This window comes from Mustelus asterias, unplaced genomic scaffold, assembly GCF_964213995.1.
Source record: "Mustelus asterias unplaced genomic scaffold, sMusAst1.hap1.1 HAP1_SCAFFOLD_516, whole genome shotgun sequence".
Lineage (NCBI taxonomy): Eukaryota > Metazoa > Chordata > Chondrichthyes > Carcharhiniformes > Triakidae > Mustelus > Mustelus asterias.
The window spans coordinates 264,620-288,374 of record NW_027590468.1 but is presented as its reverse complement, the minus strand read 5'-3'; the positions used below and the strand labels follow the sequence as shown (position 1 = coordinate 288,374).

General features: G+C 45.1%; 1 gene segment (V, D, J or C); it reads right to left on the bottom strand.

The window, feature by feature from the left end:
* Positions 1-22,895: 22,895 nt before the first annotated feature.
* Positions 22,896-23,291, bottom strand: LOC144486910 (T cell receptor alpha variable 22-like). The segment is given in 1 exon segment: positions 22,896-23,291. A coding segment is annotated over 1 exon segment (396 nt).
* Between the last annotated feature and the right edge of the window lie 464 nt (positions 23,292-23,755).

The window sequence follows — 23,755 nt, the reverse complement described above, 5'->3', positions numbered from 1 at the left end:
TTGCGACTCTGTCTTGGCTAAACAGGGGAAAGTAATCCTTCTAATATTACCGGCATGTCTAATGGGCATGATTTGAGGAAATGTTAACGGGGCAGTGGAGACAGGGCAGGGAACAAGCTATTGTACAGCCGCTTCTGCTCTTTGTCTCACTGCGTCTGCTTCACACGGTCTCATCTATAGAGATGGTGTTTGAATTCTTTACTCGGTCATAGGACAGTGTGTAACGTCCTTCGGTCACATTTCTATTGTAAATGGAGACGATAAATTTCGGAGCCCCTGTCAGTGTTTGTCTGAACCAAGCTACGGAATAGCGAGATCTAATGGAGAGCTCAAACTTCAGTTCAACACGTTCCCTTCCCGAAACACGACCTGCTCAGGGTGGGAGCTCTGACCCTTACACTGAACGGCTGTGAGCAAAGAAAACAATCACTCACAAAGCACGCGGTATTAAGAGATTGTTTAAAACTGCACATCTGATTAGAAAAAGAAACTTACAAAATAGCAGCAGTGTCAGAGCACCAACTGGAAGCAGGTCTTTCCGTGGGGTTCTCTTCATGGTGATGTAGATGCACAAGAGGATCAATCGGGTCTGATTTCTAGACTAGGACTTGCAGCCGAGGTCGGGACTCTGAATGGTGGGGAGGGAGAGGAGAGGCGAGAGCTGAATGTGAGACTGAGGGGCAACAGTGTTACCGATTGCATTATTATGGGATGTTGGTATCTAACGTCATTAACGGTGCCACTGAGCGATTGGCTGTTTCTCAAACCGGAGATCACTTAAACCGTCATTGCCTCCGACCCTCTCTGCGTCCTGTATATAACAGCAGAGTACATTGTTTCATAAGGGCTGTGTTCTGTTGCCTCTCGAACTGAACGGAACCATTTATTATCTTAGCATCGTAGAGCACAAGCAGAGGAAATTCGGCCTATTAATTATGTACTGTCTCTCTTAAAGATGTATCCGCCTATTCCTAATCATCTGCCTGCTTCCATTTCTTACTTCTTTTTAAATTTTCCATTTCTAGACAAAGATTTGTCCACTTCTCCCTTCAAATGACATATAGCTTCAGTTTCCATCACTGTTTCTCGTGCACTACTACGTTCTCTAACAGAGACTCTCCAACTTACAATGTCTCCTTATCGCTCCTTTCGTTATAATAATGATAACCTGAACTGACGTCATTTAGTTACTCAGTTAACGCCGTTTCAGATTAACTTTCTTTCTTGATAACCTTTTCCAAACCTTCCTTGATTGGGTACACGTCTGTCTGAGCAACTGGGAACATTCCCTGTTCTGGTGGACAGGTCCGGAGTTGCTCAGCGCCCTGCTCAGGGGAATCGTCGCTCTCCCCGTTCCCACCCCCGTTCATATTCCCCAGTTTCTCCTACACTCTGTTTTAGAGATCATCACCAAATGAAAGAATAGCACGATGTTTATCATCTGAAAGCACCATGGAACACGTGCTGTCTGGATGAGATTTCCACAGAAAATAATTGAATTTAAATATATTTTGAACGTTCGCCTCTGATATTTAGGAGTAAACCCAAATCATGAACAGGCCTCATTGATTGAGTGATTGCAGCGTGTATCCAAGGGAGAGTGTGATTAACAACCCAGCTCTCTGCCAAGGCTACACACCTGCAGGATCAGCCCGGCAGGTTTTTGTACGGTGCTGAATGCTCTTTGCTATGCTGTGCCTTCACTGCACAGAAATAAGTGGCAGTGTCTGTCAGCCGAGTGTCGCTAACATTCAGAAAGCTACGTTTCTCTGAGAAAATGAACCGAGCCGTGATCCTGTTCTGATCGCTGGTACCGCTCACCAGGTGCTGCACGGTTAGGTCCCGGTATTGTTTGTACCATTGCAAGATATTTTGCTCTACTGTCGTTGAGCAGTTCAACAATGCCGTGCCTCCCTCGGTAACAACCATTGACTCCGGCGACTGTGATACCTCTTCACTGCTAGCGGCATCTGGGAAGAATATAGAGGTATGCAGTAACATCATTAAAAAATACTATCACAGAGCGCAATATAATCATCACAATAAAGTAACATTGTGTACACAATAGGATATAATACAATAAAGCAGAGTACAATTCAACATAACATAGCATTGCTAATGTGCGAGATATTCCTGTCAGAAATAATCATCACACTCACACTGAGGGAAGAGTAAGAAATCCAGGATGATGATCACGAAAGTGAAGCTCAGCTTCATGTCGGATCCTATCGACGTGTGGAAGCTCGCTGTCGTCAGATCCCAGGGGAAAAGACGCTCCTGGGGAAGGCAGCGCTGTTGGGTGTCAAACTGAACCAAACACCAGTTACACCGTGTCGGTCAGAGCCGGGGCGCCTGGACTTGTGATCACAAAGTGAAGCAGTGAGGGAGCTTCAGCAATGATAGCGCGGGGGAGGAGAGTGCGCATGCGACAGAGCATCCCGCACTGTGACGTCAGCGCATCTGGCATCGTGACGGCAGAGCGTCTGCGATTGTGACATCAGAGCAACATGTGTTGTAACGTCAGAGCATCACTGGTGGCATTGTGAGATCAGAGCAAATGTTGTGACGTCCGATCATCTAGCATTGTGACTCACCCGATGAAGGACCCCCCCCCCCCCCCCTCTGAAAGTTCCTGATTCTAAATAAACCTGTTGCACTTTAACCTGGTGTTGTGAGACTTCTTATTGTGACGTGTGATGTCATCTGCAGTCTGAGAGACGTCAGTAGGTGGGCTCTGAGGGTGAGAAACATCTCTCCCGGAACTGATCTGAACATCCAGCCCTGAGTTTGGGGCCTCTTTTTAGGTCAAACCGAATAAACAAACTCAAATTAAGTCAGGACAAAGTAAAAGGGGCAGCTCCCCAAAAGGAGGGGGAACAGCCCGAACAAAAATCAAAGTACCAAGGAAACTTAAAGTCATCAAATTAAAATGTAGCCCTGAGTTTGGGGAATTAACAGCAGATCAGAAACTGAACGGCACCGGGTTTAACCTGTTCACTGATTTGATGACTCATCTGCCGGTCTGATTGGATTCTGCAGTCACAGTTTTCTAGCTTATGGTTGGAAACTAGTTTAATCCGAGGTTAATGTGGTTTTCTCTGGTAATGTGTTTCAGCGGCGGACAGCACCGCTGCTCATAGTGGCTGTATCTGCCCAAGATTCTACACTACCCTGGCAAACATCTCGGTCTTTTGGCTACGATCAAGCGTCAAATCAAGCCCAAGATCAGGTGCGATGCCTTTTCCTGGCAGCTTGGATCTTGTAAAAATCTCTTGTTGGGTCCATGAATTAGATTCAACTTGAACTTGAATTCGTTATTGGAGCAATTAGGAGATGGATTATTGGCTTGGCCTCTCCGCTCTGCGCATTGGCTTTGTAACGTTAAGGAATCTTATTTTTTAATCCAACAGACAGAAGCTTCCTGGACACAATGCAAAGTGCGAGGGCAGCACTGATTTCAATCATAAACTCCGGACATGAGTCTTTCTTCTGATCAACTCTTCAATGTCCAATTTCTCCACCTGGAGATGGAGACAGGTATGGCTGCCTGAACGGTGCTCTTGGTGTTGTTTGTCTCAGTTATTGTCTGCGGAGATGAGTGAGACTTCCTGTCAGCGCAGCTCATCCGGTTTAGTGAGTGCCAGAATAAAACAAAATTACTCCATGTAACATCATAGGTGAAACTTGAAAAAAAACTACTTCTGTTTTGGTTTGAGGACAATAAGCAAGTGACAGAATTTCCAAGACTCAGATCTGAAATTCATCTTCAAACGGGAATCAATCATATCGGATTCTGCTAAACTTTAGGTTGAAATCACGATTGGGAAATGAGACTAAATGTTTTATTCCACAATTGTCTATCTGACTCTGTCCCTCCCCACCCCCAGAAAACCCGCTGCTGCTTTTCCACATTGTCGCTGTCCGCTCTAGAAAAGGGACGTTGAATCAAGAAAAACCTCGTCCTAATCCGCACTCTCATTAATCTGCTGTAGTGTCATTGCATCCTCTCACGTCATATACCTGTTTCCCAGTGGTGGAGATCTGCCTTTCAGTGAGCAGAAATATCCCAAACTGGAATATAATCAGTGTTGCTTGATAGGAAAATCGCAATATCGTTCGAGACCGGGGTGTGAGTGAAATCGCTGGTCTGGCAATTGTAATGTGGAAACACTGGGTTGCGAATTGTGTCAGAAAGCAATTGACAGACATTCAAAATGAGAATGAATATTGATGGTAACTTGATCTCATGGATTGTTTTAAATAGCACAATGAGAATCTTGCGAAATGTATATGTTATATAAACTGTCCCTTAGCTAGCAAAATACTCTGACCAAATAGACATGTTGACCAATGGACCTTGAGATGGACGATGAAGATGGGGAAAGTGTTGCATAGTAATTCGCACAGGCAAGGGGATATAATCAAAGGAGTAAACAAATCATGAACGTATATTTAGTGTAGTTGCGAGTTAAAAACCAACTGCAGGTCGCCTGTTCTTGTTGAGTGCTGTGTTTTGATGTTTGATTTATGATCATGTGACTCTCGCTGTGGACGAAATAAATGTTTCTGATTATCAGTGGGGGCGCGCCCTCTGCTGATCACTAACTGGAACTCCAGCCCGGGGTTTTTGTACAGGGTTCGCTTGTCTCTGCAGCAGTGTGGGCTCCATGGCACAGAAATACACGGCGCTGTCGGAGAGAAGAGTTCCAGTGATATTTAAAGGAGCAGTGCTGTTTCCTTTGTGTAAATTAGCCGAGAACCTATCTGGGAAATCCGGGGACTTATCAGTATTGCCTGTGCTATATATCTTCATCAAATATCTCGGAGCTTGCCCGGGATACTGGATGTACCAGAACACAGCTTGAAGAGCAGCTGTCGAGTATTTACAGTCCAGTGTTATGTTCTGTCCTTCCAGAACCGATAATTCAGATCGATCTTGAAACACTGAATCTTCAGCATTTGCCCCTGTAACAAAACACAGAAGTTATTCAATATCTCGGAGCGAAGATAACCCATGGAACAAACACAGATCCTTTAAACATTGGCTCAAAAAGAAAACGCTGGAAATTTTCAGTAGATCTGACAACATCTGTGAGAGGCGAACAGAGATAATGTTTCAAGTCAGGATGACACTTTGTCAGAGTTTATTGACTCACCGGGCAGCAAGACCATTATTATCAGCAAACAAAATAAGGAGCACATGGTGTCTGGTTTCGGGTTCGGCAGAAATGAAGCAGTATTTGAAATGTGTTGACATTTCTGTTCTGATATTCAAGCGGAAATTCATATCAGCGGAAACGTAATTTACTCAGAAATTATGGGGCGTTTCCCAGCGACAGGATTGGCCGCTTTCTCAGGATTGATGGTCGTCGGGCATCAATCAGCGTTAGCTCGACTAATAAGTTCTGAGTTTCTCTTTCTCCCTGTCTTTCTCAGATTCTCCTGCTCTCTCTTCGTTTGGAGCCTGTCTATCTCGCTCTGTCATTCCGCCTCTGTTTGTCTCACCCCCATTGCTCTGCTTCTGACCGTCTCTGTCTTCGCACTGGCTCTACATTCTTATCTTTCTGCGCTTCTCCCTAGAGTTCAGACAATCCGATTTCTCCCACTCTCCCATTTCAATGAGCCCACTAAATTACTCATTCTATTCGAGCACCAAATGTAGTTAAAGTTAATAACCAGCACTTAAGGGGTAGCATTATGATGGAAAGATTTAAATGTAAATACTAAAGAATATAGGAAATGAATGTGAATCCAGGGTCATATTTACATCTTGTGTTATTATTTTAGAGAAGGCATCTTATCGCAATCTTGATGGCTTCATATTGTTTAGAATGAGCTTTTATAACCAGTATGAACTGAATAAAGCGAAACGCCAGCAATTAAAGTAACGGTGGGATTATCCCTCATGTATAGGCTCAACTGCGTTCAATTGCATTGGGATAGTAAAAGGATGAACAAGAATAATGCAACATAATCATGCAGCCCTTTTGTTATTTGAGAATTCGATGATTTTGCAGGAAATGACCAGTTACCTCAGATTGCCGCCAGATGGCGGTGCCTCACCATGTTTGTGTGTTTACTGCAGCGGGTACGGGAAGCATAACTCGGCGGTATTGCTGCTGGTCTGGTTTCCCAAGGCGTCCAGAGGCTCTCGGAAATAACCCTGTCGCTATCACGTACTACGTTATATTATGCTATGTTAATTGTGTTTCCCTTTCTGAAATTCCTGAGTGTGTTTAGGCCATTGAATTTCTCATTGTACCCTTTTGTTTCTCTCACTGACTATCTCTCTGTTTCTCTTGTTCTCTGTTCGTCTGTCTCTCTTTATGTTTTCGTCTGTACTGTCTCCATAAATCTGCAACTGTTCCCTTCACAGTTCCTTCACCGAACCTTCATCTATTTCCCTTCCTGTCTCCGTCTCTCCCTCATTTATCTTACTGTCTGTCCCTCTATTTATCTCCTTGCCTCTCCCACATTTCTCTCATTCCCTTTCCTCGTGTTTATATCCCTGTAACTCCATCTGTTCCTCCTAATCTGTGCCTTGACTTCTATCACGGTCTCGGCCTCGAATTCACCCACTGTCTTTCCATTCGTCTAGTTGGACCAATGAGCGGCACAGGCTTGGAGGGCCGAAGGGCCTGTTTCCTGTGCTGTACTGTTCTGTGTTCTTTGTTCTTTGTTTATCTTCATTCCTTAGCTTGAAGATTTCTGTGTTGCTGCTTTTATTCCCCTCACGGGATCAACATCTAAATCCACTGTTGTACAAATCGTGTATTGTTTTATTTACAATCGCAACCCTCTGAAATCTACCGCGGAGGATAAAGAGTTGAGCGTCACCAGGTCACGCACAATGAGATTAGTGTTCTTGAGAAACCGTCACAAAAAATAAATAACATTCAATCTGAGCGTGTGAGGCCGATCAAATAAAACCGCAGACAGCTGAGGACTTTGGATCTGCATTCGATGGAGTTTAGAGAGATGAGGGGGGAATCTCATTGAAAAATACAGCAGACTGAAAATCCTGGACAGAGTGGCTGTGGAGAAGATATTTCCATTAGTAGGAGAATCTAGCACACGGCACACAACCCCAGAATAGAGGGACGACACTAGAGAACCGATTGGACTTTAATGTCTCTTTCCCAGGTGACTGTTTGTGTGCCAGGCAACCATCTTATGTGTACCCATCTGTATAGAACATAGAACATAGAAAGCCACAGCACAAACAGGCCCTTCGGCCCACAAGTTGCGCCGATCACATCCCCACCTCTAGGCCTATCTATAGCCCTCAATCCCATTAAATCCCATGTACTCATCCAGAAGTCTCTTAAAAGACCCCAACGAGTTTGCCTCCACCACCACCGACGTCAGCCGATTCCACTCACCCACCACCCTCTGAGTGAAAAACTTACCCCTGACATCCCCCCTGTACCTACCCCCCAGCACCTTAAACCTGTGTCCTCTCGTAGCAACCATTTCAGCCCTTGGAAATAGCCTCTGAGAGTCCACCCTATCCAGACCCCTCAACATCTTGTAAACCTCTATCAGGTCACCTCTCATCCTTCGTCTCTCCAGGGAGAAGAGACCAAGCTCCCTCAACCTATCCTCATAAGGCATGCCCCCCAATCCAGGCAACATCCTTGTAAATCTCCTCTGCACCCTTTCAATGGCTTCAACATCTTTCCTGTAATGAGGTGACCAGAACTGCGCGCAGTACTCCAAGTGGGGTCTAACCAGGGTACACATAAGATGGGACTTAATAGACATTAAACCACCACCCCATCAACATCCTGGGAGTTGACAGAAAACTGAACTGGACCCAGGAATATAAATACAGTGGCTACCAGAGCTGATCAAAGGTTAGGAATCCTGCGGCGAGTAACTCACCTCCTGACTCCCCAAAGCCTGTCCACCATCTACAAGGTACAAGTCAGGAGTGAGATGGAATACCCTCTACTTGCTTGGATGAGTGTAGCTGCAACCACACTCAAGAGGCTCGACACGATACAGGACAAATCAGCCCGCTTGATTGCTCCCCATTCCATGAACATTCATTCCTGCCACCACAGACGAACAGTGACAGCCGCGTGCACCATCTGCAGGATACACTGCAGCAACTCACCAAGGTTTTTTTTTAGGCAGCACAATCCAAACACACGAGCACTGCCATCTAGGAGAAGAAGGGCAGCGGGCACATGGGAACACCACAACCTCGAGGTTCCCTTCCAAGTTATTCTACATCCCTACATGGAAATATATCGATGTTCCTTCACGGTCACTGGGTCAAATCACTGGAACTCCCTCACTAACAGCACAGTGTGTGTACCTGCACCTCAGGTACCACAAGAAGGCAGTTCACCACCACACAATACACCAATGTCAGCTGCGGGAATAGACTATCTTCGTGCTGCGAGGTGAGTCTCTGTGTCCCGGATTTATAACAATAGCCCTGTTGCTAAGTGAGTCTGTGTGGAGGTTATTCTACATCTCATTTGTTATGAACTTCAGCAGACTTTGATCCATTCTGAGTTTAGTTATCGGACGAATGCCGAGGAGTCGGTGTCCGTGGGCTCAGCTGAGTTAACAATTCTGGATGAACAGCCGGTAATTTTCTGCTCTATTGCCTCCACTTCTGAGCGCATCCTTCAGCTGATAGCTGGATACTCCTGGTATCTGCTTACTATATAAATCGCGGCATGGGGTTTAGTCTCGAGATTTACCAAAGTGCTTCTATGATGATTTGAACAAGGTCAAATTGTCTGGTAAATAGAATCGCCGCCTTCGTGACCTCGTGATCAAAACATCTTCATGGAGTTGTAAATACTCGCTGAGGTTTTTGTACAGGGTTTTCGCTGTAACCCAACACTGTGCCTCACTGCACAGTAATAGACCGCCCCGTCCTCCAAACTGAGGGCGCTTATATTGAGGGAGCCGCTCTGTGTGGACTTGTCAGTAGCCGCCAGATATCGTCCTGAAACTTTATTTTCCTTCACTACTAATGTTTTGGTAATAATCCCTCTCAGTGGCTGTGCCGGTTTCTGCTGATACCATTGCATGTAGCTCATACCCTTGTCTGTATAGTTACAATCCAACTGCACCGAATCCCCGTCTGATGCTGTTATTGTCACCGGTGACTGAGTTACTGGATCTGCGCACAGTCCACCTGTAAAGGTAGAGGAATTAAATATCAAGAGTTCATGTCAATTTATAGTTTGTGGAACCTCCCATCTACACCTCACATGGATATTTTTGATGGTTAATTAAATTGGCATCTTTGTGTATAAATATGTTTCCGTGGTTTGATGAACGTTGTCCGGTACTTACTGTGCAAGAGCGCCAGCAGAATGATCAGAAACATGTCCGAGTGGATTTATTCCAGTGAATGAGAATGGAGGAGTCAGAGAGTGAGGAAGGGAGCGGGAACCCAGGCTCTGCTCCGCTGATTGCAGTGTGAGTGAGTGTGAGTCAGTTTGTCTGTGTGGGTGTGAGTGTGGGGAGGGGAAGTGGAGTCTATTGTGACCTCAGCAGCCTACCATCCATACAGGCTCCAGTGATAATGTCACGTGAGATTGTAGCACCGCCCCCCCCTCCCCCGACATCCCTCCCCATTCCAAAACCGGGCTCGAGATTGGCGCCCTCTGCTGACAAATGTTGTTTAATGCAAGTTCGCATTTGGCTGCTGAGTCGATTCAGGGTTTACTCCAACACACACCAAGGCACAAATGCTGCCCAGGAATCCGAATTGGTGCTCTGTAGAAAGTCCTTGTTACGTTTCCTACTTACATCGTAAAATGATGTCACCTGTGAGAGCGGTGAACTGTAGTTTTATGTAGTTTCGGTTAAACATAAATTCTTGGAGAGCCACCTGGTGGAATGATCTGTGTAAACACAAATATTCTCGAATATTGCTCTCTTCTTATCCTTTCTTCTCCCGTTTGGAACTGTTGCTTATTTGCATAACGTCTGCGATTAATGGTTTCAGGTTGCTGGTATTCAGTGTCATAATGCGTGTTTATTTTATTCATATAGGGCTCTGTATTGGGACCTCTGCTGTTTGTGATTTATATAAACGATCTAGAAGAAGGTGTAACTGGGGTGATCAGTAAGTTTGCGGACGACACGAGACAAGGTTAACGCTATTAATTAGAAACATTGCACTGATATTTTCCTGCAGACTACCCTGTGACCGTTCGCCATGAAATGCAATGGTTTACAAAGTTCACTCTCTAAGTCTCTTCTGCCATAACATTGACAATTCATCACAGGTGCTTGTCCTAAATATACCACTGTTCACAGTGAAATGTCACTTCGCAACATTATTTCCTGTAATTTACAGCTGTCACCTGTGAGAGCGGTGAACTGTAGTTTTATGTAGTTTCCGTTAAACATAAATTCTTGGAGAGCCACCTGGTGGAATGATCTGTGTAAACACAAATATTCTCGAATATTGCGGTATGATGTTACTAAAATATTACTATGCCCGATTATTACGGATGTTATTGCTTTGATTTTATAATTCCTGCTGCTTATGCCTTTTTCATTGTTTTACTTTTGTTACGTTTACTATTTAATATTAATTCCGACATTAGTTTCCTCGTTTGCTGCCAACCAAAGTAACTAAAATTGAAACAGTACCATTTAATCTCGAACGAATGTGTGAACAGGGGGTCTATTTACATAATTTGTATGTGTTGGTATTTTAAAGTCGTGATTTCATTGGGATCTTGGCGGATTCATATTGCTAAAACGAGCTTCTTGGTCCAGAATGGCTGAGTCATTACAATAAATCGGCAGGGTTTAAAATAAAAGTGGAATTTTCTCTCATGTTCACTGCATTCATAGAAATCATAGAAACCCTACAGTACAGAAAGAGGCCATTCGGCCCATCGAGTCTGCACCGACCACAATCCCACCCAGGCCCTACCCCCATATCCCTACATATTTACCCACTAATCCCTCTAACCTACGCATCTCAGGACACTAAGGGCAATTTTTAGCATAGCCAATCAACCTAATAATAACAATAATAGCAATAATAACAATATGTGCAAGAATAATGCGGCAAAATCATGTAACAACATCTTTCAGGAACTTGAGAATTCGGTGAATTTCCAGGAATTAGCCTTAGATAGCCACTAGATGGAGCTGCCTCACCATGTTTGTGTGTTTACTGCTGCGGGTTACAGTTTCATAAATACATTTATTTGGTATAATGCGGGCAAACGAAGGTATTACACTTTAAAACTTTGTGAGGTCTCAGCAGAATATATTATATTGCATGAAAATATAAACATTAGCTGGGCAGCAGCTGCGCAAATTTTATTTTTTGCAATCAATACAATTAATGTTAGAAAAATCAAAGCAACTAATTGTTTCCCTGGAGCTTCACATGAAATATAAATCTTACCACACTCCAGTGTAATGCAGAAAGCACGTAGATTTTCTGATTGAAATGCATATAGCACCAAAAGGTCTGCTGTTTGCCATTTACTATCCCGTCCTTGCAGCTATCGGGATTCCAGGTAAGGTCTGTTAGTTCGCTTTATCTCATTAATGACCCTCTCGTAATGTAATGCAGGCTAATAATAGGAATATTCTTTTTACGGTATAAGTGATACATTTGCTCATTGACCGATATGAATTCTAATGATTTACTGATGTAACTTCCACTCTTTTAGAGTTTCATGTTTCACTTTTTGGCATTACTTCCCGAATTTTTTCCTCCCTCCAACAGTGTCTTCCATTTATCTCTACACTCTCACATGTAAAGTGCACTCTTGGTGTTATTGGAAATACTGCCGTGGGAGTATTATTTTTAGGTTGTGGGTTGCAAAAATTGTCCATTTGGCATTACTGGTGTTGATGAATTCTCACTTGGATATCACTGCATCCGTACAAATGGCTGGCGCTATGTTTGTGGGTGAATTCCGACATTTGCATCACTGTTAAATTATTGATCTTGTTTATCGCTGACATTGACAGTGACGAAGTAAATTGCATAACTGGTTCAAGGTTTGAGGGATTAGTAATAGAGGTTTATAAAATGATGAAGGGGATAGATAGAGTGAACGTTCAAAGACTATTTCCTCGGGTGGATGGAGCTATTACAAGGGGGCATAACTATAGGGTTCATGGTGGGAGATACAGGAAGGATGTCCGAGGAGGTTCTTTATTCAGAGAGTGGTTGGGGTGTGGAATGGACTGCCTGCAGTGATAGTGGAGTCAGACACTTGAGGAACATTTAAGCGGTTATTGGATAGGCACATGGAGCACACCAGGATGATAGGGAGTGGGATAGCTTGATCTTGGTTTCAGATAAAGCTCGGCACAACATCGTGGGCCGAAGGGCCTGTACTGTGCTGCACTGTTCTATGTTCTATACACCCTGAATCCACTCAACATCAAAATCTGAGCGTGTAATTAAAAAGCATTTGCCGACAAGACGGCGCCAAATTCAAACCCCAGCGTCACAACTTAAACCTGTGTGGATGGTAGGCTCGTGAGGTCACGATGGACTCCTCCACCCCCGCTCCCACCCCCCACCCCCCCAACCCCCACCGCCCTCTCTCTCTCTCTCTCTCACACACACACACTCACTGCAATCAGCTGAACCAAGCCCGGGTTCTCTCCTTCTCAGTCTCTGACTCATTCCATTCCCAGTCACTGAGGGGGATTCACTCAGACATGTTTCTGCTCATACTGGCGGCGCTCTTGCACAGTAAGTACTGGAAAACGTTCATCAAACCAGATAAACATACTGATGGCAACTTAATTAACCATCTGAAATATCCATGTAATGCGTAGAATAGGTTCCTCAAACTATCGCAGATACAAGCACATTTACATTAACTCTTGACATTTAATTCCTCTATCTTCACAGGTGGACTGTGCGCAGATCCAGTAACTCAGTCACCGGTGACAAAAACCGCATCAGACGGGGATTCGGTGCAGTTGGATTGTAACTATACAGACAAGGATATGTACAGCATGCAATGGTATCAGCAGAAACCGGCACAACCACCGACATGGATTATTTCTAAAATATTAGCAACGAAGGATGATGAAGTTTCAGGACGATACCTGGCGGCTGCTGACAGGTCGAAGCAGAACGGTTACCTCAATATCAGCGCCCTCAGTGTGGAGGACAGGGCGGTCTATTACTGTGCAGTGAGGCACAGCGTTAGATTCCAGCTAAACCCCCGTACAAAAACCTCAGCGAGTATTTACAGCTCCACTAAGTTTCCTTCTGCGCGAATGCGGTCCGGTGTATTTACCGGGTATTTTGTCCTGATTGAGATCGGCAGTGGAGCGGTTTGGGAAAACTCGATGCTAATCCCAATGCCGCGATTTATGTAGTAAACAGAAACAATGAGTATCTCGCTACCAGCTCAAGGATGCACTTAGAAGTGGAGTTAATATGGCAGAAAATTTGCAGGCTGTTCTTTCTGAATTGTTAGCTCCAATAAGCCCAAGGACATCTGTAACAAAATGCAGAACAGACAAAAATCTACTGTCGTATTTAACAAATGAGATGTCGAATAGCCGCCACAGAGACTCACCCAGCAACACGACTATTATTACAACTCTGGGACACAGAAACTCACCCAACAGCACGAAGATAGTCGAGTGTATTGTGTGGTGGTGAGCTGCCTTCCTGAAGCTCTGCGGTCCCTGAGGTGCAGGTACACCCACTGTGCTGTTAGTGAGGGAGTTCCAGGGTTTGACCCAGTGACGGTGAAGGAACAGCGATATATTTCCAAGAAAGGATGTGGAATAACTTGGAAGGGAATCTCTAGGTGGTGATGTTCCCATGTGCCCGCTGCCCTTGTCCTCCTAAATGGCAGTGGTCGTGTTTTTGGATTGTGCTGCCTAAAAAAAGTTTAGTGAGTTGCTGCAGTGCTTCAGTAGGTGTTGCACACGGCTGCCACTGTTCGTCGGTGGTGGCAGGAATGGATGTTTACGGAATGGTGAACAATCAAGCGGACTGCTTTGTCCTGTATCATGCAATGGTTCAAAGAGATGCAAAAGGGCATCGTGGACAGGCCTCCATACACAAAGTGTGTTTATAATCTGTACATCACTCCCACAAGGGAAGCTAAACAAAGAGATGATGCAGAAAGAAATGGATGGAAATTCTGAGAGATTGAGACGAAGTCAGGCGAATTACGCTCTCGAGGATGTAAAACAGACAGATCAATTTTGTAGAAAGTTTATTTTTCTAAGGTCTGTACTCCAACTTTTTGTATGTGATACTAACCACTAATTGTCACATTTCAGTTCAGTTGATTATTTGCAGTTTTTTAACCGTGTGTTCCAGATCAGAGCGATGGAGATTCTGTTACTCAGCGGGAATCCTCACTCACACCGCCAGAGGGAAAATAGACAAGGATCCTTCGAATATTGACTCACCGAATAGCACGATGATTTCAATCTGGAAGCACCGTGGAACACGTACTCCCCGGATGACATTTCCACAGAAAATAATCGAACTTAAATGTATTTTGTCCCTTCTCTTTTGATATTAAACAGTAAACCCAAATCAGGGACAGGTCTCGCTGATCGGGTGACTGTGGTGCGTATCCAAGGGAGAGAGTGATTAAAGTCCCAGCTCTCTACACAGGCTGTACACGTTCCGGGTGATCGCGGCAGGTTTTTGTACGGCCCTGTACGGTCTTTGCTAGACTGTGCCTCCATCGCACAGAAATAGGTGGCGGTGTCTGTCAGCGGAGCTTCACTAACATTCAGAACGCTGTGGTTCTCTGAGAAACTGTACCGAGCCGTGATCCTGCCCTGATCGCTGGTACCGCTCACCAGGTGCTGCACGGTTCTGTCTAGATTTTGTCTGTACCATTGAAGGATCTTTCCAGTTACTGTAGCTGAACAGTTCAACGATGCAGTGGCTCCCTCGGTAACAACCATTGACTCCGGAGACTGTGATAGCTCTTCACTGCCAGCGGCATCTGGGAAGAATATGTACATTTGCAGTAAGAACATATCGTACTATAATGTAGCACAATAAAGTACCATTGTATTCACAATTCCAGATAATACAATAAAGCTGAGTACAATTTAACAGAACATAACATTGCTGAGGTGTGAAATATTGCTGTCAGAAATAGTGACCACACTTACACTGAGGGAACAGTAAGAAATCCAGGAAAATAATCACCAAAGTGAAGCTCAGAAACATGTTGGATCCTATCGGCTTGTGTGAAACAGCTGTCAGCAGATCCCAGGCTGAGAGAAGCTCCTGGGAAAGCAATGCGATTGGATATCAAACCGAGCCCCAAACCAGTCACAGAGTGGCGGTGAGAGCCGGGTCGCTGGGACTTGTGATCACAAAGTGAATCAGTGAGGGAGCTTCAGCATTGATAGTGCGGGGGAGGAGAGTGCGCATGCGGCAGAGCATCCGGTATTGTGACGTCAGAACATCCGGCATTGTGACGTCAGAACATCCGGCATTCTGACGTCAGAGCATCCGGCATTCTGACGTCAGAACATCCGGCATTCTGACGTCAGAACATCCGGCATTCTGACGTCAGAACATCCGGCATTCTGACGTCAGAACATCCGGCATTCTGACGTCAGAGCATCCGCGTCATTGTAACCTCATAGAATCATAGAATGCCTACAGTGCAGAAGGAGACCATTCGGCCCATTGAACCCGCACCGACCACAGCCCCACCCAGACCCTCTCCCCGTAACCTCACATCTTTACCCCGCGAATCCCCCTGACACGAGGGGGCAATTCAACATGGCCAGTCAACCTAACCCGCACATCTTTGGACTGAGGGAGGAAACCGGAGCACCCGGAGGAAACCCACGCAGACACGGGGAGAACATCCAAACTCCAGACAGACAGTGACCCGAGGCTGGAATCGAACCGGGGGCGCTGTGAGGCAGCTGTGCTAACCACTGTGGCACCGTGACGCCCAACGTCAGACGTCAGACCATCGTGTATTGTGACGTCGGAATGCGGATATGTGTGGCGTCAGAATGTGTGACGTCACCCTGTAGCCCTTGTGACGTCACCTGTGAATTGCGAGTGACGTCAGTGGGTCTGGATTGTGGGTCAGAGACATCTCTCCTGGAGCTGATCTGAATATTCAGCCCTGAGTTGATGGGAATTAACAGCTGATCAGAAACATCTCTCCCGGAGCTGATGTGAATATCCAGCCCTGAGGTTGCGGAATTAAGATCTAATCAGAAGCAGGGAGGTCCTGCCTTCATGTGGGCCAGTGGTACAAGCAACACCGGGATCCACAGCCAAGGTTTATGAGAAAAAGCTCTGTTTTGAAACAAATATAAGGAAGGTTTTGCTAATACAGGTCTCCCAGTAGAATCTATCTGCCAGTTAAGCTTCCTTTTCTGCTTCCCATAAATTGTTTATTCCTTTAAAACCAAGGTTTGATGTTCAGGTCAACTCCGGGAAAGTGTTTCCGCCGGCAGAACTTTGGAAAACACAAACGTCTACTTCAGGAGGGGAGAGTGCAATGGAAAGATTAGATTAATTGATTACTCTCCGATTTGTTAAACTTGGAAGGTGGTCATCGGATCCCTACAGTGCAAAAGGAGGCCATTCGGCCCATCAAGTCTGCACCGACTCTTATCTAGGCCCTGCGGTGTTGAAAGAGATGGCGGAAGAAGAGATAATAGTAAGTTTTAGAAGGAAATGAGAGATAAGTTGAAAGCAGAAAAATGTCCGTGACTGTGAGAGATTCGAGGTTTGAAAGATGAATTGAAGAAATCTGTCAACTCTGAAATCTGTTAGGCCAAGATACCATGGGCCGAGTGGCCACATCTCCTGCATTGATACGCTATGTTTCTATTTTGTTCATGTCCCTGGCCCCGTAATGCCCCTCCCTCTTTATTTCTTCTCAGTCACTTGGACAGTGAGCAGGTGCAGAATGGTGACAGATTCCGGAGATGGAAGTCTCGCTATTTCCGTTCCGGGTGCAGCTGAAGCTGCCGCACACGTCACTCAATATTTTGTCTACTGCATCCCCGCCCACGACTTCCGTTTTCTGCTCTCGTGATTGGACGGATTGCTGCCGCTGCTCCATTCCTCTCATTGGTTGGATCAGCAGTGCAGTGGAACAGTGTCTTTCTGTCTCTGACAGGATTTCTCTCATTGCAGAGTTACAGACTCAGGAAGCATCATGGTGAACTATCTCACTCCCATCCTCATCATTCTCTCACTTCTCAGTAAGTATTTTCTTCCCAGTAAAACTACAAGCTCCTCCTGACAGCTGTAACCCAGATATTCTTGTTGATAAAACAATAGTGATGATGATAATTGTATCGTTTAATCTGAGGCTAACTCTGATTGTCATATTGCTGTTGTTTCTGTTAGAAAGGAGCCACCAAGACGAAGTGGAACAATTGGATCCTGGAATAAAGGTTAAAGAGGAAAATGATGTCACACTAACCTGCGCTTTGAAAACAAGCGATTCCAACCCTTATGTGTCCTGGTACAGTCAGCAGCCCGAGAAAGCTCCAGTGTACATGTTTCAGCTTATTGGAGAGATTGTGCAAAAGAATCCCGACCTCAATGATCGGTTTTCTTCCAAATTTGATAAAAAGAACAAGACTAGCGAGCTGACGATCAGTAACACACTGATTTCCGACAGCGCCGGGTACTTCTGTGCCATGAAACCCACACTGCTGCAGAGATATAGCGATTGCCGTACAAAAACCCCACACTGGCAGTTCCAGTTAGTGCCCAGCAGGGTGCGCGCGCACACACGCGGGTAATTCAGTTTCCACAGAGAATGTGATGGAGATTCGTAACATTGCAACAAAAGACAACTCTCAAAAACAGCAACTGGTGTGGTCCAGTTGCAGTTACATTAGTTAATGATCGGAACTTACATTTGCAATATCGATCTGAGATACTGCAACACCTTTTTTTTTCGTTTTCGATGCCTTTCTCATAGAAATCATAGAAACCGTACAATACAGAAAGAGGCCATTCGGCCCATCTAGTCTGCACCGACCACAATCCCACCCAGGTCCTACCCCCAGATTCCTACATATTTTACCCGCTAATCCCTCTAATCTACACATCCCAGGACACTAAGGGGCAATTTTAGCATGGCCAATCAACCTAACCCGCACATCTTTGGACTGTGGGAGGAAACCGGAGCACCCAGAGGAAACCCACGCAGACACGAGGAGAATGTGCAAACTCTACACAGACAGTGACCCAAGCCGGGAATCGAACCCAGGTCCAAACATCACTGATGAGGATTTCGCTTTGTACTGAATCACTTACTAATCCGATACTCCTGGTGCAAGAATGCTGGTCCGCAGTATGGAATGGACATTCAGCTGCCTCTCATATAGAGAGGCAAAGTTACAGAATTTCCAATTTGACATTGTTATTGAGTTCAGCTCCTTGCAGATAAATCCTAGCTGTCGCCACACTGCCTATGGTAGCCCCACCCACAGTTTTCCTGTGTTGTTCGCACTCTGACCCGTCTCTCCTTTGCTGTTTTATTGGATATTTCATTGGAGATATTGATCTTTGCTGCTTTTCCCTGTTCGGCACTGATTGGATCAGCAGTCCAATGGGGAGGCAAGCTATATTTCCACTCTGAAAGAGGATTTGACAGACTGCAAAATTACAAATTGAGAGAACATCATATGGAAATATCTCAGACCATTCATTGTTCTGTCACTTCTTATGAAGTAGATGTTTTGACTAAAAAATCATCCTTCCCCGCACTATAGCTGCTATCCCAAACATGATTAATAACAAACTGCTTGTTATGTTGCTGTGAGGATAGATATTGTCATTCTCCATGTCAGAACAGAGCCATCAGGACTCAGGGGACCGGTCGGTTCCTGAAATGACGGTTGAAGGGGAAAGTAATCCCCTGTCGTGGGATGACCAAATTCACTTTGTTCCTTTCGTCCCTCCGCCAATAGGATGAATTGCAGATAAAGGAACTGTGAGGTCATTGGTTGAACTGAAGAACATAGGAGATTGAATCCGATTGGATGTCATCTGATGACGTTTTCAACAGTAAACCAATCAACAGGGAGCCGGATATGACTCACCCTTTTCCCAACTCTTGACTGACACAAATTCAGCTTCAACCCGTTCTGGTCAAATTCACCGCGAGCTCTGCAATCATGTGTCTTGTTACTCTGTATTTATTCCTCACAGCGGCAGCTCTGTTAATCGGTAAGTTCACAAGTTGCTCACTCTGTGTTACACACCATTACCACACACTATATTCTGTCGGGCGGTTCGCTCAATGCAAGGGGGTTGATCAGGGAATGGATTGATCACAACATCGAAAAGTTATTTGGAGCTCTCTGGTCTCAACACTGAACACTGTTGGGATTGGGCACATTTCCCCCAGGGATTGATAGAGAATGAGTTGGGCTCAGATTCCAGCTCCTCTGATACCAGTGAACCACTTTGGCAAACATCACATTTCAAACAGACCGTGAGCAGTTTCCAGTTACAGGGACTGAAGACGAGGAACTGATCCCGTTAGAAAGAAGAGAATGTTTATGGTGGAAGTTTTATTTAATCGCCACAAACGTCTTCCCATTCCAGCCGCTGAACTGTGAAAAATATGTTTCCGTTTTGCTCTCTGATTTCTCCCTGAGATTATTTTTGCCGATAACGGGCAAATTCTGGGAAAACTGAGTGAAATTGCAATGTTTAATTTAATATTTCTTTGGACTCTGACAGGACATTCCCGAGGAGATTCTGTTTCACAGACAGCGGCTGCAGTCACCGTCACTGAAGGAGATGATGTTCGGTTGCTCTGTAATTACACAGCTACAGACATCAACCCTTATCTATTCTGGTACCGGCAGTATCCCAGTGGATCCATGGAATATCTGCTGCAGACACATAAATACACCGGGAACACAGGGAGATCCAAAGGGGACAGTTTTTCAGCGGAACTCAATTATACAACCCGCACAGTCCCGCTGAAAGTGTCTAAAACAGAGCTGGCAGACTCCGGGGTTTATTACTGCGCACTGAGACCCACAGAGACCCAGAGCTGGGCTGAACCTGTACAAAAACTGCCAGAGCCTCACTCAACATAACAGAGCGTTAGGCAAACATTGTGATCAGACTGAGTCTGATCTGGAACCTGAAATCGTGCTGGTATCTCAAACTTTTAATTCTAATATATATATGTATTATTTATAAATATATTACCAAACTAAAACAATGGGGGCAGCTTAGGGAATGAACATTTAACTATTTGTAGAGTTTGATGTCCCAAAGTGTTTCCCTGTCACTGTACAAAACACAGCAGCCAATTTGGACTCAGTGTGACATTTCATTCAGTAATATTGTAGTGTTCTGTCTGTTTCAGGAATTGTGATTGGTGAACAGATATCAAACAGGACATTTCTCCTGCTCTTCTTGGAAACAGTGACCATGTGATGTGTCACCTCCAGCTGAGAGGGAACACGGTGCCCCCGATTGAACAGGTCACCGAGAGGCTGGCCGCTCTGACGGTGCAGCGTTCCCTGAGCACTGCACTGTCTCCTCGGTAAGTTCCCGGATTCTTATTCCTGCCAGACTGCCTGTGTCCTCTGGAGCGGAAAGAATCTCTGAACCGACTGGAGACAGAATCCGGGAAATCCTAGGAGGTGGTGACCACTCATTAACCCAATCCGGGAAAGAAACGGATTTAAATTTTAAAAATGAAATTAAAAATAAACTTTTCTGGCCCGTGGAAATATGAAGACAATGAATTTAATCTCCAGAAAGAAATTTCAGTCGAAAACAGAAAGAAAGATTTTTATTGATGCCTTTTACAGACTTCCGATGTCCGAAAGCGCTTTTTAACCCAAGGAAGCTCATTTCCAGTGTCGCCGCTGTGGTGATGTTAGAAACTTTATTAACACAGAAAACAGTGGGAATGTTTAATTCTCTGTCAGACAGGGTTGCCACACTGATCCAGGAATAAAGAGATTGCGGAGTCCAGGTATTTGAAGGTTACTTTGAACTCTCTCACACACAGGGACACACGCACACACTCTCCCTCTGTCTCTCGATGCAAAATCTCTGTCAGAGAGTGTGGCAAAACCTGTGCAAAATCTCACTAGCTGTCCTGTCTGGAGACAATACACATCTATTTAACCTGTGCTTAATGCTGCCTCCACTCACATTGTCTGTACCTTTAAGACTTGATTAGCTGTAAAGACTCACATTCCAATCATTATTCATGTAAATTGAGTTTGTGTCTTTGTGCACTGTTTGTGATCAGAACTCCCACTCACCTGACGAAGGGGCAGCGCTCCGAAAGCTCGTGGTTTTTGCTACCAAATAAACCTGTTGGACTTTAACCTGGTGTTGTGAGACTTCTTACTGTGTTTACCCCAGTCCAATGCCGGCATCTCCACATCTTGTCTAGGTCACCAGAGGAACAGATTGCGAAATGATGAGACATATCTTTATGGTGCAATGCATGCAGTTAACCTCCAAATCTACTTCAGAGCAGCGGTAATGCAAGCTCCCAGATGTAGAGATCATGTAGCCAAAAATTACTGTTATATCATCTTCCAGGGCCGTTAACTGTGATTGCCCCAGCAATTCCTAGAACCAAACATTTGATGTGTCAAAGTCTGCTGTAGTTACGAATACTTGGATTGCTCAATAATAATTTCAACACAGACTCACCTCGTTAAAAAGGCTGTATTATCCGACAGTACCACGCATCACTTCCTGAATCAGTCGCTAATCAGCCATGCTAAGCTCTCCCTCAGTGTACCCGAACAGGCGCCGGAGTGTGGCGTTGAGGAGATTTCCACAGTAACTTCACTGCAGTGTTAATATAAGCTTACTTGCTACACTAATGATAGACTGAAGCACTGAACTTCTGATCTAACCAATGACAGAAATCGACCAGCGGCAGCAATGTCTAGAAAAGCACAATGGTGTTGGAATGAATAGCAGCAACCGGAAGCTGTGGCCGGGGTCACCGCAGACTCAAAGCTGATGGAAGTGCGGAGTTCCCAGCGGCAGTCGCAGGTGATGGAGAGGAAACAGCGACAGCTGAACCTGCAGCAGTCTGTGACAACCTGCATCTGCTCACTGCTCAAGTGACTGAGAAAAAATAGTGACGGACGGGCGCGAATGGATCAGAAACAATTGACTCTCCCTGTGGCTCTATGAAAGACCTTTCCCAATTGCTCTTCTCACCCCCCATTCCACGTGTTATTTTCCGTTCTCAAGGTCTGACAATGCCTTTTTGAAATTTACTATTGAATGCTCTTCCTTTATAGTTTGCGGCGCTCTACTCCAGATGGTAACAAATATCAATGCAATGAATAACATTTATCGATCCCTGTCCACTTTTCTGTGAAAATGGGATGACTTGGTCGTTTATTTATCGAACAGGTTCATTGCTGCCTTTGTTCGTTCAAATGAACAGCGAACCGGTCTGAGAGACCTTGGGACCTCTCTCAATGTCTGGCCCTCTACCACTTCATTAAATATCCCATAACTTACCCGGAATACTGCTCTGTCTAGATAGGCACAGAAAGCTTTCAGATATGGAGTGACTGTCCCTTAGCACTCCTGACTGGTCTTCCAGAGCTTTCAACTCCGATGGAGTCTGGGAAACTCAATGTCTGTCACTCGTCCCTGCAGCCGAACTTAGAATGTGTCACAGACTGGAATGGGATTTATCACAGGAAATAGACAAGGATCCTTTTAATATTGACTCACGGAATACCACGATTATTCCAATTTGGAAGCACCATGGAACATGCGCTGCCCGGATGACATTTCCACAGAAAATAACCCAATTTAAATGTATTTTATCCGTTCTTTTTTGATTTTAAAGAGTAAACCCAAATCGGCAACAGGTCTCACTGATCGGGTGACTGTGGCGCGTATCCAAGGGAGAGAGTGATTAAAAGTCCAGCTCTCTGCACAGGCTCCACTTTCTGGATGATCGCGGCAGGTTTTTGTACGGCCCTGTACGGTCTTTGCTAGACTGTGCCTCCATCGCACAGAAATAGGTGGCGGTGTCTGTCAGCCGAGCTTCACTAACATTCAGAACGCTGTGGTTCTCTGAGAAACTGTACTGAGCCGTGATCCTGCCCTGATCGCTGGTACCGCTCACCAGGTGCTGCACGGTTCTGTCTGGATTTTGTCTGTACCATTGAAGGAGCTGTCCAGTTACTGTGGCTGAACAGTTCAACGATGCAGTGGCTCCCTCGGTAACAACCATTGACTCCGGAGACTGTGATAGCTCTTCACTGCCAGCGGCATCTGGGAAGAATATGTACATTTGCAGTAAGAACATATCGTACTATAATGTAGCACAATAAAGTACCATTGTATTCACAATTCGAGATAATACAATAAAGCTGAGTACAATTTAACAGAACATAACATTGCTGAGGTGTGAAATATTGCTGTCAGAAATAGTGACCACACTTACACTGAGGGAACAGTAAGAAATCCAGGAAAATAATCACCAAAGTGAAACTCAGGAACATGTTGGATCCTATCGGCTTGTGTGAAACAGCTGTCAGCAGATCCTAGGCTGAGAGAAGCTCCTGGGGAAACAATGCTATTGGATATCAAACCGAGCCCCAAACCAGTCACAGAGTGGCGGTGAGAGCCGGGTCTCTGGGACTTGTGATCACAAAGTGAATCAGTGAGGGAGCTTCAGCATTGATAGTGCGGGGGAGGAGAGTGCGCATGCGGCAGAGCATCCGGTATTGTGACGTCAGAACATCCGGCATTCTGACGTCAGAACATCCG